This window comes from Acinonyx jubatus, chromosome A3 (genome assembly GCF_027475565.1).
Source record: "Acinonyx jubatus isolate Ajub_Pintada_27869175 chromosome A3, VMU_Ajub_asm_v1.0, whole genome shotgun sequence".
In the NCBI taxonomy this organism is placed as follows: Eukaryota; Metazoa; Chordata; class Mammalia; order Carnivora; family Felidae; genus Acinonyx; species Acinonyx jubatus.
In genome coordinates this window covers 60421792-60438363 of record NC_069388.1, presented here as the reverse complement: position 1 = coordinate 60438363, position 16572 = coordinate 60421792, and the positions used below count along the sequence as shown (strand labels likewise).

Below are 16572 nucleotides of genomic sequence, written 5' to 3'. Positions count from 1 at the left end.
TGTTTTTTTCTCTGTTTTCATTTTATTATTTTTATTTATTTTTAAAAATGTTTTTATTTTTGAGAGAGAGAGAGAGACAGACAGACAGTTTGTGAGCTGGGGAGTGGCAGAGAGAGAGAGAGAGAGACATAGAATCCAAAGCAGGCTCCAGGCTCTGAGTTGTCAGCACAGAGCCTGATGCAGGGCTTGTAATCTACAAGCCATGAGATCATGACCTGAGCCAAAGTTGGATGCTTTATAGACTGAGCCACTCAGGCTCCCCAGTTGTTTTCATTTTAAATTGCAATGTCTTTCTTAATGTTCCCTGATCTTTTCTTCTGCTAGTGTCTGATGTCTATTAATACCATGTAGTATATTTTTCATTTTGGTTATTGTGCATCTCTATAAATTCCCTTTTATATTTTCTATTTCTGTCCTCATTTTGCTTATACTTCACCTTGTTGAAAATATGGGTTATGTTTATAATAGGCTATGTAACATCCTTTTCTGCTAATTCTATCATTTGTATTATTTTAGGGTCTGTTTCTGTTTATCTGTTTTTCTTCTGGTTGTAGATCATATTTTCCTGCTTCTTTGTATGCCTGATAATTTTTTACTGAAATGCAGACATTTTGAATTTTACATTGTTGGGTGCTGGATTTTGCTGTATTTTAAAATACATGTTCCATGATGCAGTTATGTTCCTTGAAATCACGTGGATCCCTCTGGGGCTTGCTTGTAAGTTATGTTAACAGGTCCAGGGCAGCCTTTAGTCTGGGGCTAATTTGGTCCTACTACTAAGGCAATACCCTTATGAGGACTCTACTTGATGTCCCATGTATTATGGAGCCTTTCCCACTCAGGTTGTTTGGAAGATGAACTAGCCCTGGGTAAGCTCTGAGGTGCTGATCTAGTTACTCCTTTATGGTGATTTATTCCTTGGTTTTAGTAGTTTCTTCACATGCATGCCCTGATTATTACTTAGCCAAATCTTTTTTTTAATATTTCTTTTATTGAGAGAGAGAAAGGGAAAGAGAGAGAGCAAGGGAGGGGCACAGAGAGAGGGAGACCCAGAATCCAAAGCAGGCTCCAGGCTCCGAGCTGTCAGCACAGAGTCTGTGCTGATCTCACAAACCATGAGATCATGACCTGAGCCAAAGCTGGATGCTTAACTGACTGAGCCACCCAGGCGCCCCTACTGAGCCAAAATCTTTAGGGCACTCTCTGCAGATGGCCAGAATGCATTCTTTCTCCTGTTTTCTCTCTCTGTCATCCCTCCCCACCCCCTCTGCTTCTATGCAGCAACCTCTTCATCAATATTTTGCGCTACAAATTGTAGTTACCTAGGCCTTGGTGAACTCTGAACTCAGTTTCAAGACTTTTTCCCTCTGCCTTTCCCCTTACCCCAGGTCTCGCCTTGAACTTAATTTACATCCTGTTATGGGAGTCTGAGATCCCATCACAGAAGTAGTCCTTCTCCAACTGCCTGATGCTTAGTTATTATAGGGATCTGGGGTTGCTTGATATTGTCTATAGGCTTCACTGAAGCTTCAGGAATGTGCTGGCATTACTAGCTTGACTGCAGTCAGCAGGGTTAAAAGAACAAATGGTCTGAAGTCACTGAGGGATTGAAACTATCAGATGACAGGAAGTAATTTACTTCTGGCTTTGGAACCCAGTATTGGATTTATTTTTCTGTCCTATTGATTTTCCTAGTTCGGTTTTACATGGATTGATGATGGATAGTGGAGGTGGGGGTGAACAAGGGAGCCAGCTCAAATGTAGGATTTTTCACAGGAAACCTTCCAAGTGAGTAATCCACTCACAGAAGATTGTGCATAAACAATGTAGTACAGCTTGGCCTCTGTATATGTATTATTAAGTTCTTAGGAAGACCTGTCATTGCCACAGGCTGTAAAAATTCACTTTCAACCAATTTCCTGCCTAGGATTAAGTGGCTGCAGGATGGAAGTCAAATCCTCTTTGGAAAAGTACGTAATGATTTTGTCTATGTCCTCATTGATACATCTCACTCAATGAAGAGCAAACTGGACTTGGTGAAGGACAAGATCATCCAGTTTATACAGGTTAGATGGAACTGTCAGGTTCGTGGATTTGGGGGGCCTTTGTGTCATGAATGCTTCTTTAGCAGCCTTCATCTGCATTGGTTCTGCAAGGTGCACAGGTAAAGTCTGCACTCAGGCATCCACAGGGAAGCCACTTCAGATAAAAGCTCTCTTTTGCCAGTTAGAGATTCATCAGTTCTCCTTTGCAAGCAGACCCTTCCCGTGGCAGGGTCTTCTGTAACAGGTGGGATGCTAAGGGAGTTTCAGTGTCTATCGCTCCAGGTTTTCTCTATCCTGAAATCTGTGGTGTGCCCACATCTCCATCGTTTTCCAGATGCTCTTCGGCTTGGCATTTTTATTTTAATTTCCAGTGTTTATTAGGGGTGTTGCATGCATTGGCACCAGAACTGATGTATGGGAGGAGTGTAGGCTGATGGTTAGGAGCTTCCAATTCTTATTCTACCTGTGCTGTGACCCAAGGCAGACTGCTCTGAGTTGTGTGACCCAAGGCAGACTGCTTCCACTTCCTAACTCCTAGAATGGATATAGCGGTACTGTCACAAATGAGTAGTATTGATGTATTACCACAGAAAATAATTGTGGGGAGTGTTCACAAATACAAAATACAGGTTTTATTTCGATAAACCTCTACTGGAGAAATGTGGGTTGGTGGAAGGCAAATAAAAAGGTATGTAACCAAATGCTAGCCTTAACAAAAAGGTGATGGCCAAAATGATGATGGCATTTGGGATTTCTTTTCTTTAAGCAGATTGCATTTAGTTTGTGTATGCAGTATACCATTAATGTCAGTATTAAAGACAACATTTAAGGTCATATTATATATAAACACACACACACACACACACACACACACACATATATATAAAATATATTCAGACATATATACATTTGTAAAAGCATAATATCCAAACTGTGTATAAATTTTGTTTAAATATTTTCTGAAAAGATTTTCTCTTTTGAATGTAATTTTTAGCTTCAAGATCTGAAAAGAGATTTCATAGTGATTAAAATTTATCAAACTGTGACCTAGCCTAACCTTTTCTTACATCTGAGTGGTGTTTTGGTTAAATAATAATTTTCTCTTACAGGAGCAGCTGAAATATAAAAGGAAATTCAATTTTGTACAGTTTGATGCTCAAGCAGTTGCTTGGCGGGAAAAACTTGTTGAAATCAATGAAGATAGTTTGAAAGGGGCTCAGTCCTGGATTAGAAATATCAAGGTAAGAAAGATGGAGACTGTGTCTGGGAGAAGAAGCCTGACTTGATCACCTGCTGAGTTAATTCATGACATGGAAATTCTTGAGAAAAGGGTTCTGAGCCCTGAGACAGCAGGGTTTTCACACAGACACTCATTTTGTGTACAATGGTCACATGAATCCAAGCTCATGAGTCACTGTCTTAACATTTAGATAAGCTTCTGTTCACAGCACACCATTTTCAGATATGCCCTTGGCTCTGATCTCACCCCTTTATGAAGACAAATGTCAAAATTTAATTTTTTTTGTACTCAAACATTCAGATTTGATCCTCCTGAGACCTCATTATTGTTTCAAATGATATCTTGCAGCTATTTTTAACAGTTGACTTTGTTCAAAAGTAAGGAACTGGTGGGTGGAAGCACACAGTACAGTGTGACTGGTTAAGACTGAAAGCAAGGAGGGAGAGAGTGGCGGAGGATACAGTGAGAAAGGGAAATCATTTCTTCAGGACTGCCTTTCATTGGAGAACTGCTCTTGGCACTTAGACTACTGGGAAGGAATTTCCTTTCCTTGAATTTTCTCTTATCATGAACTTACCTTCCTTTTTAAAAAAGGTCTTTTTCCAGAACCACAAGCATTCCAGATAATTGAGATACACTAAAATTGAAACTAAGGGCTCTTCTCAAAAAGTGAAATGTAGATCATAAACATCTTTAAATAGTTCAGTGCCTGAGTGTCCCAGATTTGACAGGAAGCCACAAATGGACATTAGCAGAGCTCCTTGAATATCGGGACATACCAGAGATGCTGTCATTGGGATATACCAGAGTTCCGTTAGGATTGATTCTTTAAAAATGGGAGAAGGAAGAAATATGTTCTGTAAGAAATTATGATGCCTTAAGATCTTGAGCTAACTGGCTATCTTATGCTGGGAAAGAATATTCAGTTCACACCCAACTTGATAAATTTCTAGGATTAGCCAGTGAAGTTACTTGGGATACATGTTCCCTCCTTTTATGGACTATAGGTGATTGTTAACTCAGAGCCCATTTATTTAGAGTTGGTCATAACAGATATCATATATGCAGTCTCATTAGATTAAAACACTAACAGGTGCTGCTTTTTATAGAAATCACTAATGAATAGAACCAACTACCTGAATGGCTAAAAATATAACTAAAATAATTATTTGTAAAGTATAATTCTGTTATCTTCAAAAATCTTCATCGAGGCTCCCTTGCTTGCTGAATGTGCAAAATTTATTTTCAGGAAAACCATTTCTCTATATTCTTTTGACTGGTCGGCTCAGGAATCAACCCAATAAATTCAGGATACCACTAGAGCTTCTGAAACTGCCTTGTGCTGGTGTTGGAGCAGTAGTTCCCCAAACAGGCCTAACCAGTCCTGAGGTCAGAGGAGCATAAGCTGGGGCTGAGTCTGCCCAGTAGTCGGGGGTGGGGGTCTGGCCCAAGGCTGGGGGAAGCAAGGAGGGAGCAGGTGCAGAAGAGGCACCAACTTCTGACCATCTTTCCCATGATTCCCAGTCTGGCTTTCTCCTAGCTTTTCTACCATCTTTGCAACAATCCCTGAACAGTGGGATTGTCAACAAGACTATTGAGATAGGGCCTAGAGAGAAGAGTTGTACTGTTTACCATCTGAGCTATATTTCTGCTGCCCAAATGTTGAAGCAGTTTTTTGGTGTTTTTTTTTTTTTTAACTTTTTAATTTGAAATCATTTTGGACTTATGAAAGAGTTGCACAGATAGTACAGAGGGTGCCTGTAATACCCTTTAGTTAGTTTCCCCTGATGTTAACATCTGACGTAAACATAGTTTAATTGTCAAAACTAAGAAAATCACAGGGGTGCCTGGCTGGCTGAGTTGGTAGAGTATGTGACTCTTGACCTTGGGGTCCTGAGTTTGAGCCCCCATTAGGCTTAGAGCCATTTTTTTAATGTTTATTTATTTATTTTTGAGAGAGAGAAAGAGCACAAGCAAGGGAGGGGCAGAGAAACAGGTAGACACAGAATCCAAAGCAGGCTGCAGGCTCTAAGTTGTGAACTATGCTGACAACTTAGAGCCTGACACGGGGCTCAGACCCATGAACCACGAGATCATGACCTGAGCCAAAGTCAGACCCTCAACCAACTGAGCCACCCAGGTGTCCTGACTTAGAGCCTACTTAAAGTAAATAAATACAGAAAGAAAGAAAGAAAATCTATTTAAAGCAAAACAAAACCAAAAACTAAGAAAATGACAATGCCATTATTAACTATATTACAGACTTCATTCAGGGTTCATTAGTCTTTCTACTGGTATTCCTGTTCTGTTCCAAGATCCAATCCAGGGTCCCATATTGCATTTATTTCTTAAAAGTTTTATTTATTTATTTATTATTGAAATATAGTTGACATACAGTTTTATATTAGTTTCAGGTGTAAAATATAGTGATTTGACAATTCTCTACATTACTCAGTGCTCCACACAATAAGAATAGTCACCATCTGTCACCATACAATACCATTACAGTATTATTGACTATATTCCCTCTGCTGTGTTTTTCATCCCCATGACTTAAATATTTGATACCTGGTAGTTTGTACTTCTTAATCCTGTTCACCTGTTTCACCTGTGCCCCCACATTACGGTTATAGTTGCAGTGTCTTCTCAGTCTCTTCCAGTCTGTAACACATCCTCAGTGATGCCTTGTCTTTCATGACCTTTTGATCATGTGTTTTGCAGAATGTCCTTCAATCTGGTTTCATCTGATGTTTTCTGATGGTTAGATTGGGGTTAGAATACTGCAGAGGTGATGTGTCCTTCTCAGTGCATCATGTTGAGCAGTACATTGTGGTGATACACCTTACTACTAGTGGTGTTAACTTTGATCTCTTGGGTAAGGTGGCATCTGATAGGTTTCTCCCCTGTAAAACTACTTTTTTTTTCTTTTTATAGATAATACATGTTTTGGAGGAGATAACTTTGAGGCTATGCACATATCCTTTGTGTCTTGAACTTCTACCCACTAATTTTAGCACTCAGTGGTGGATCTTCTCTATAGCACTTATTAATGTGCTGTTCTAATGGTGACTTTCTATTCCCTCTATTCCTTTTACGTTTATGTGTTGGAATTCTGTAATGAAGAACTTCCCCTTTCCCCCTCTTATTTATTCATTCAATCATATATTTATTTCATTATGGACTCATGGATATTTATTTACTGTTCAGTAATAATTCAATACTATTGTTATTTATTTTGTTACCAAACTTGTTCCCACTCTGGCCATTGGGAACTCTTTCAGGTTGCCCCCTGTGTTCTTCACATATGCATCTATCTTTTTTTTTTCCTTGAATACTTGTTTATTTTCTGGCACTATCGATATTTCATGATCATCTTATATTTTCCCACCTCAGTCCTGGAGTTTATCACTTCTCCAAGGAACCCTTGTTTCTTTTATTAGAAAGTGGTATTTGAAAACCAAAATCTGGGCACTTAGGTATGCTTATTGCTGCTACTGGACTCACTGCTTCTAGGCTCTCTCAGTGGACAGAGATGGGAAATATATGTATAATAGCCCATCAATCCATAAACGTCTATATTCCTGTATCTATTTATCTATATTTTCATTAAAAAAGGAAAATAAGGGACGCCTGTGTGGCTTAGTTGGTTAAGCATCTGACTCTTGATATCGGCCAAGGTCATGATCTAATGGTCATGGGATTGAGCCCTGTGTTGGGCTCCGTGCTGAGTGTGGAGCCTACTTGGAATTCTCTCTCTCCCTTTTTCTCTGTCCTTCCCCCGCTCACACACATTCTTGTACACGTACTCTTTCTCTCAAAAGTAAATATATAAATGTAAAAAGATAAATAAAACCATGAATTCATGCTAATAACTCTACTCCAATTCAGAGCCTCAGAAATTATTTGTAAAGAATGTATTTGCTTATTTTTAACTTCTTTGACCACGAAAAACCTGGTTTTCGTTATCTGTAATGAGTTAGTTATTTGTTAAACCCTGGTATACATAAAGTTTCAGAATTTCTAACCCATACTCTGAGAAAAACACTTATCAGCTGGGGTACAGTGTTTACACATAGTTCTTTCTCTCTTTAGCCTTACACTATCCAGTCAAAAAACTGTTTCCTAAAGTTCTTAAAGTCAGGTACTTTTTTACTCAACTACCTCAGTGTGATTATATCATTCATTATTAATATGTTGACTTCCTCCCTCATCCTAATTGAATTATATTTTAATTTGCACACAGCAAAAGCACTCTTTTTGGTGTATAGATCTATGGATTTTGACAAATGTAGAGAGTCATGTATTTATACCTCTCTGACTGAAGGACTGGTGAAGGGTAGGCCCACCAAAGATCTAGTGGGACTCCCCAAACTCCACAACCCAGACCCTGACACGTAGTCTAGTTCATTGGAAGCAGTGGCAAGAGTAAAGCCATGACTGTCTCAGTCCCTGCTTTACAACTCAGATCCTGTCAAGTGGTCCGGTCTTCCAGCAGCAGCAAGAGCAGCAGAAATCCAGCTGCCCAGTTGCACAACCCAAGTCTGGCAGGCAGTCTGATCCACCAGAAACAATGGCAGCAGTAAAGTCCTCAGCCACCCCAGCTTCTATGTCACAACATTGTGGATGTATGAGCAGTCTGATCTTTGGCAGCAGTGACAGCAGCAATATCCAGACTGTCTTAGGTGTACTCCACATGTGGGGTACTGGCAGGGGGTCCCATACAACTGCTGCAGTGACAGCAGCAAAGTCCTGGGCATTTCTAAAACCAGGTCACCTGTAGATGGTGTGACCAGCCAACAACAGCAGAGTCCCTGACTGTCCCAGCTTCACAACTGGGGCACCAATGAGAAGTCTAATCTTCCAACAACAGCAAAGGTGAATAAAGCCTTGTGTCTTCTTGCTCTCAATTCAGTGGCATAAGTAGAGCCAGGTTCAGCAACTTCTGCTCCTATACCCCAGAAGGTCACCTAGCACCAATAGGCAGCCCCAAAACATGGCTTTTCTGGGCTTCCCACAGACAGCACCAAATAGGAACTGAGTGGGAGACCCAGCAGCGCAAGAGGAACAAAGCAGACCAGAGTAGGATTGCATAGAGTAGAAAATTAAATTGTCATTGGAACTAAAGCCCAAAAAGGTAGGCTAAAATAAATATACTAAACCTGAACAGGGTGACTGCCTGCTAAATAACATTTAAATGGGAATAGTCTCCTAACATAGTGACCAAATTGTCCAGGACATAAAAATCACTCGTCATACCATGATCCAAGAAATCCACATTTCAATGAGAAGAGCAAACCACTGATGCCAGTACCAACAGAGCCTCGGAGATCTCTGGGACAGTAAAAAAGATGTAATATTCATGCCATCATAATTCTAGAAAGGATAGGTGAGTGTGGGACTGAAAATGTATTTAAAAAAAGCAATAGCTAAAAACTCCCCAAATTTGGTGAAAAACATAAAAACTACAATTCAAGAACCTAAGCAAACCCCAGACAGGGTAAAACCAAAGAAATCCATACCACAATACATTATATTTAATCTTCTGAAAAGTAAAGACAAAGAAAAATCCTAAAAACAGCCTAAGAGAAATAATGCATAAGCTATAAAGGAATACAAATTCAAACGGCAGCAGTTTCTCATCTGAAACTATGGGACCAGAGGGAGGTGGCACAACATTTTTCAAGTGCTGAAAGAAAAGAACTGTAAGCCATGAATCGTCTATCTGGTGAAAATATCCTCCAGGGTTGAAGGAGAAGGAAAATGAAGAGAATTTATTGCTGGGAGACCTACCTTTAAAGAATGGCTACTGGAAACTCTCCAAATAGGAAGAAAGCTTGGACCTTCAGAAATGAAGGAAGAACAGTGGAATGGGTGAATATAGAAGTAAACATAGGAGAGAATCTGTAACCTCATGAGTTTCTTTACTCATGTTTTATGGTGCAAGCAAAAGTTTAACACCATCTATATATATAATGAATATAGAGGAAATACTTCAGACAATTATATTTTTTAAATGGCTACAGTAAAGGGACCTAAGTGGAAGAATAATTTTTACACTTAATTTGAAGTGGTAAATTATCAGTATCATTAGACTGTGATTAGTTACACATATGCTTAAGAAAATACCTAGAGCAACCATGAAGAAAACTACATAAGACAATACACTCAAAAATATTACAAATAATCAGAATAGAACATTAAAAATTTTCAAATAATCCACAGCAAGGCAAGGAAAAGTAAGATAAATGAGAAACAGGAAATACACAAAAAAACAAAAATGGGAAGCTTAATTAAATGTCAGCAATTACATGTAAATGGTCTAAATATACCAATTACATGACAGATATTAGAGAGTAGACAAAAACATGATCCAACTCTATGTGGTCTGTAAGAAACTCACTTCAAAAATAACAACATAGGTTGAAAGTAAAAGGATGGAAAAGATATATAAACACTAATTTTTTTTAATCTGGAGTAACTATGTTAATATCACATAAAGTAGACTTTAAAGCAAAGAGAATTGCAAGAGGCTTAACATGATAATAAAAAGATCAATCCAATGAGAAGATAACAATTCTACCTACACTTGTGGTGAGTATAACATATAAACTTGTCCAATCATTATGTTGTACACCTGAAGCTAATATAACATTGTGCGTCACCTATAATTTACAAAAAAAGAAGATAAGAATCCTAAATGTGTATGCACCAAACAACAAAGCTTCAAAATACATGGAACAAAATCTGATGGAGTCAAAAGGAATAATGGACAAATCAGCAATTATAGTTGGGGCCTTCAGTACCCCAGTCTTAGCAGTTGATAGCACTACTAAAGAGTCAGCAAGGATTTGAAAGAACTGAACAATACCTTCAACTAACCATATCTAATTAACATTTATAGAATGCTCCACCCAACAACAGAATACATATTTTCAAACAAACATCGGACATTCACGTAAAGAGACATATCTTGAGTCATAAAACAACCCTTAGCAAATTTAAAAGAATTGATATCACAGAGTATGAAGTCACACAGATGTCTCCTGACCATAGTGGTATCAAACTAGAAATCAATAACAGAAAGACAACATGAAAATCTCAGGACACTTGGGAATTAAAGAACAGGCTTTAAATAATTCACAGATCAGAAAGAATGCCACAAAGAAAATTTAAAATCTCATAGAATTTAATGAAAATTAAGCAAAACGTGAAAATTTGGGGGATGAAGCTAACACAGTGCTGGGAAGGAAGTTAATGCACTAAAAGCCTACATTACAAAAGAGGGAATGATTTCAAGTCAATGATCTTCTTATATCAAGAACCTCTGGTCAGTCTTTTCAAGGATGTTTATATAGCAAACTGCCTGAGAAATTAGAGATAGTGTCTCCTTTCAGGGCAGAAGGTGACGTGTTGATTATCCAGTATAAAGATAATATCTAACTCCAGAGCAAAGGACAAGCATGCTTACAGTCCATTATAGAATATACAGTTTCCTAAGTTCAGGGTTCCTCTCCTTTAACACAATCTACTGTGTGTGCAAGTGTCACTTAGCCTTCTTCACATCACTCTATGGGAATTGGAACTCAGGAAACTGGTGCCAAAAACTGACATTCTGGCTACTGCTATTGCTGTGAGTAGTAAAGTGCTTCGTCAGTGACCCAAGAGTCTTGAATCTTCTGCCAGCATCCATGTTAGTCTGCAAGTAAGGGAAAATTGCAGACCTTTCACAGTTCTTGATGTATATTCACTCAAAAACCTGTAAGCAAACGTTTGTAACAGCTTTATTTATAAACACCCAAAATGGGAAATGGCACAGATATCCTTCAATAGGAAAACAATGGATAAACAATTTTACATCCATACATTGATATACTAGTCATCAATAAAAAGGAACAAACTCTTGATTCATGAAATAACTTGGGTAAATCTTAAATACATTTTGGGAAGTGAAAGAGGCTCAACCCAGGAGGCTACATACTATGGGGAGGAGGTAGAGGTTGGAGTCCAGCTTCCCCACTTGAACTCGGAGGGGTGCATCATCTCATTACTGCTGGGTGGGTGTGAGCACTGTTGGGTGGGGAGGGCTTGTTACACTTGGTAAGGATGAGAGTCTTGGCTCACTACTTGGCTTTCTCTGCCACAACCCTGGTAGAAGTATCGGGGCACTTTATTCATTTATCTGACTTGACCTTCTTGGGTCCATGGGTTCATGTCTGTCTTGTTTTAGGAAAACTCTCAGCCATTCCTTTCTTCAAATATTTCTCCTATCCTGTTTCCTTTCTTGTGTTTCCAATTATGCACATGTCAGAATGTTTGATACCATCCCACAGCCCTTTGATGCTCATTTCTGTTTTGATTTTACTCTTTGTATTCATCTGCATTACTGTATTTTTGATTTTTAGTGTTTCCATTCAGCTGTTTCTTAAGGTTTCCATCCCTCTGCTGAAATTACCCATCTGGTCTTTAGTGTTGTTCACCTTTGCCATTAGAAGTTTTAGAGTATTAATCACAGTTATTTTAAATTTTCTTTCAAATAGTTTCAACATCTGTGTCATATCTGAGTTTGTTTCTGAGGAGTGTTTTTGTCTCTTGGTAATATGTTGTTTATTTCTTTTTAGTATGCTTTTTTTTGTTTTGTTAAAAGCTGGACTTCACATGTAGTATATAGAGACTGAGATAAATATTATTTATGTCTGGAAATGAGCATACCTTTCTTTTTGAGGCAGAGGGGTAAAATTAATCCGGAGTTGGGCTAGGTTTGAGGTTTGTTACCATTACCATGTGCACCAGGCCCCTCACATTTTTGTAGTACTTGGGGTTAGGGTGGGGGATGATATGCTAGAGACTTGTTTGTCAGTGTCTGCTCCACCCTGTGATTTTGATTTTCCCTTCATACTGGGCCTCACACTGTAACTCTCTTACCAGTTCCTTGCCAGTCAGTGTTGGTAGGGGAACGTAGGGTGGGTGTTCTCTGAATGAGCCTTACTCTTAGGCAGGCTGGTGTCCCAGAGTCACTCCCTAGAGTGTGTTTTTCTCAGTAGTTCTGAGCCCAGAACCTAGCCCTGTTCCTTTTCCAGGAGTGGAGGGTTTGGAGAACTTCCCCCAGCTCTCCTGGATTTTCGCCAGTACCCTAAGGGTAACTCTGTTTGTTGCCCTTCCTCCCCGCCCCCCACCACACACACGGATACATACACACACACATTAGGGCTTTTGTTCCGAGGGTGAGATGGAGGAGAAGGGCCCCTGTGTCACTGTTCTCCCCCAGTTCTGCACCATGTGGGAGACTTTCTTGAGCACCCTGTGGGCTTTGTGGTGAAAAAGCCTCCAAGAGAGTGCAGATTCCCCTATATTTGTGGCCTGTGGACCTTTACCTTCTCACCAGTATATACCTGGCTAACCTCTACCAGTTCACCAGTCACCCCAGCCAACCTCTTCTTACTAGTGTCTGCCGCATCTCACCCCAGAAGCCAGTGCTTGCATCTCGCCAGTCTCTGCACATGCCTGTCTGTCCTCACATTTGGGGCAAGTCGATTGCCCTGTGACCTAAGCACTCTAATGAGCCTAACAAAAGGCATTTACTTGCTGTTTGTCTGGCTCCTTTTTGTTACAAGGCTGGCAGTGGCATTCTTTCCAGTGCTCTACATCCTTGGGCAGAAACTGCAGGGGTTTCAAAAACTTAACAGTTTCTTTGCTGTACCCCAGATTGCTGATGTTAACACACTCATGTTTGAATAAATCCTGGTTTGCCCTTGCCAGGCTTATATTCAGACTGTATGTTTAAGCTGTGTTGACAGCCGAATGAACAGTAACTGAGTTAGTTACACAAAGATAAAGTTGCGTTAAGAACTCTGTCGTCAGGACAGGAAATCCATAGTCCTGGCTTCTAGCTGTCCTGGAATTGTCTGGATAGAGGCTTTTATAGAACACCCAGGGATTTGGCTCCTTGGAATTCCTGGGCTTAAATTATTATCTCAATATAATTTTATCTTTTATTTTGCAAGTACTTTTCTATCTTTTTTTGGAAGCAGAAAATAACTTGTTTGTGAGATCTGTTTTGAGACTCAAGTATGTGCTTGGTATCTTTCTCTCTCTCTCTCTGTTATAGATTGGAAGTTCCACAAACACCCTAAATGCTCTGCAAATTGCTTTCGCTGATGAGGAAACACAAGTAATCTACCTTTTGACAGATGGGAGACCTGATCAGGTACTTACCAAAGTTGGGGACACAGACAGATTCACCGGTACCCTTTGAATGCTGAGAATGAGTTTGAGGGACTTTTATAACTGCCATTGAAAAGCTGTTGAGAGATGGTTCCTTGGCTTAGGGACCCAGAACTGAGGTGAGAAAATACACTGAGGAATTCTTTTGTCTGCTGAAATGCAGAGGAGAATTTATGTGACAGCAAATGTTGTCTGGTTAATGCACCACACACCCACAGGCCTGGAGACCAAACCCATGAAAGGAGATATCCACCTTCCACTGAGGACTGGTTTATGTTTTATTACAAACTAAGAGTAAGGAGATTCCTTTTTATTTTTTTTTTCCTTCAGGGACTCCAAATCTAAACATGTCACTGCACAATGTCCTTGGTTTTACCCCTAATTTTAACTTAGTAATCACTTAAACAAAAGCATGCCTTTCTAGTGAAATGTTCTTTGTTTTGCTTAGCCTGACTGGAAAATATTTGAAAAGTTTTAGTGGAGTCTGTTCATCTTCTTTTGAGCTTTGTGAATGAAAGACTAATGCTCTGGGCATTACATAAACATACGGATTTGCAGGCCAGTACAATGTAAATTAACCGCTGAAGTGAATTAGTATCAACTTGCATCCTTCATTGTGAGGTGTTTGCATGTGAAGAGTGCTAGGCAAATACTGTAAAATATCCTACGTCAAATGGTCCAGGGCTTAAATAGTAAAGCAACTGGATTTTATCACAGCATTAGATTTATGGCAGAGAAGTTATATGTAAAGTGAAATTTTATTTTGAATGATTTTCCAATCAACTTCACTATGCTTTCTGTTTAAAAGCAATTGTGCTTTGCTTATGCTCCACGTGTGGTGCCAAGGTTTGAGGCTACAAAGATGAATAACATCTTACCCCTGCCTTAGGGGCACTTACACTTTGGAGGATGTGCTGGACATGTATGGTTAGCTGTGATATGACACAGGGTGTGGGGTTGTTTGTGCTGTGAGATGTCTGGGAGCTGAGTGATGAATTCTGCTGTACAAGATGGAGAGAAGGCTGGGAAAGAGTCCACTGAGGAGGGGGCATTTGAGCTCTGTCTGGAAAGAGGAGAAGTAATTTCCTTTTAAATTATTTTTTATGTTTATTGACTTTTGAGAGAGAGAGAGAGAGAGAGAGAGAGAGAGAGCGCGCTGGGTAGGGACAGAGAGAGAGGGAGACACAGAATCTGAAGCAGGCTCCAGGCTCTGAGCCGTCAGCACAGAGCCTGATGTGGGACTTAAACTCACAAACTGCGAGATCATGACCTGAGCAGAAGTCAGATGCTTAACGAACTGAGCCACCCAGACACCCCAGGAGAAGGAATTTTCTAAACAGAGATTATTGGTGTCTTGGGCAGAAGGAACAGAAGTGTGGAAGTATGTGGGCTACCCAGAGAAACAATCTGAGAGCAAGGGCAATGACAGAAGAGTGTCAGGGCTGAGGCTGGAAAGTTTGGTTGAGGAAGATTATGAAGGTCCTTGACGGCCACCTGGAAAGAGTGAGTGGGTTTTACCACAGTAGGGGCTGTAGTGGGGCAGGTGGTCCCATTCACCTGTACTTCAGAAATATGCCTCAACAGTGGGAGGGAAAGACTAAATCTAGATGGGAGCTGGTGAGGGCCCACCTCAGGTAGGAAACAGAAGTGGGGAGGAGAGGACTCTCCTCAGAGATGAGATAATAGAAGTAGCATCAAAGGATGTGGGGACCAGTTTGGGAGCAGAGGAGGATGGAGTGAGGAGAAGATAACACCAAGAGAGAAAGGCATCATGATTACTGATATCTGGTTTATAATGATTATGTTAGTAACTGATTTAAATTTAAATTTAAAGAAGAAGCAAGCTTGGGAGTTGCTGATGGAGGAAGCTGAGTTTGAGCACCTGTAGTCCATGGATGTCCAGAAGCCTCTAAAAATATGGGGCTGGTGTTTGAGGAATATGGGGCTTGAGATTCTGATTTGAAAGTTATCTGGACAAGGGGTCTTTTCTTTTTTAATAAACTCTTGCTGATTTTACTCTTTGCACTATAGGCAATTTAGAAAATATAGGTAAGCATATAAGCATAAAAAAGAAAATTTAACTCAGTCATAATTCAATTTTGTTTTGCTTTGTTTCATCTAATATATGCATTTTTTGGCAAGTCATGAGAAATTCTTCCAAAACATCATTCACAATGACTCCATCATATTCCATTATATAAATAAATTTAATATAACTTCTACCTTGGAAATTAATTTTGTTTATTTCATTTTGAATAGTAATGAGTGTAATGAGTGTAATAGTATACCATTCACATGGTATTACAAAGGTATACAAAGATATACCTAGTTACAAAGGTATAAAGGGCATGCAGAGAAAATTCTCCTTCCTACCTCCTGTTCACTAGCTAAGAGGCAATGTATGTTACCAATTTCTTGTATCTTCTTTCAGGGATTGTTATGCAAGCAGAAGTGTATTTATATATACTCCCTTTCATAAATATATAAATGATAGTGTATTCTGCACCTTTATGTAAAACAATATACCTTGGAAATTGCTTACTATCATATCATAAACAGCTTCCTCATTTTTTATAGGTGCCTAGTATTCCATCACATGGCTAAGTTATTTAGCCATGTGTCCTGGAGATGGACATTGAAGTTGTTTTCAGTCTATTTTATTATTATATTATTCAGTGCTTCTGTTATACACGATGCTGCAAAAGTAACTATTCGCATGTGTTTTGCAGATGTATAACTATAGCATAAATTCTGAACAGTAGACTCAGTACAAAGGTATATGTTTTGATAGATACTTCCAAATATCCCCCAGAGAGGATGGACCAAGTAACACTCCTGCTAACAGCATATTGGGAAGGATTCTTGTCCTATGGTCCACCATGTTGGGAAGGATTCTTGACCTACAGTCTATCATTACTTCTGAGAGTCTGGAATCTTCTGAGAGTATATGCAGAATGTCCTTGTACATTTCTCTGGGGAGAAGATCTCTCGGTTTCATCAGAGGGTCTGTGGACCACTTAAAGATGAAGGACTAAGGATATGGATGATAATTGGAATTAGAAATAT

At 39.5% G+C, this 16572-nt stretch overlaps 1 protein-coding gene across 1 annotated transcript in view; it reads left to right on the top strand.

Moving 5' to 3' along the window:
- VWA3B (von Willebrand factor A domain containing 3B) overlaps positions 1–16572 on the top strand; it is a 204484-nt gene that overhangs the window by 103830 nt on the left and 84082 nt on the right. The window contains 3 exon segments of the mRNA XM_027072611.2: positions 1928–2066; positions 3155–3286; positions 13391–13489. Of these exon segments, the coding sequence (XP_026928412.2) occupies positions 1928–2066; positions 3155–3286; positions 13391–13489 (370 nt within the window).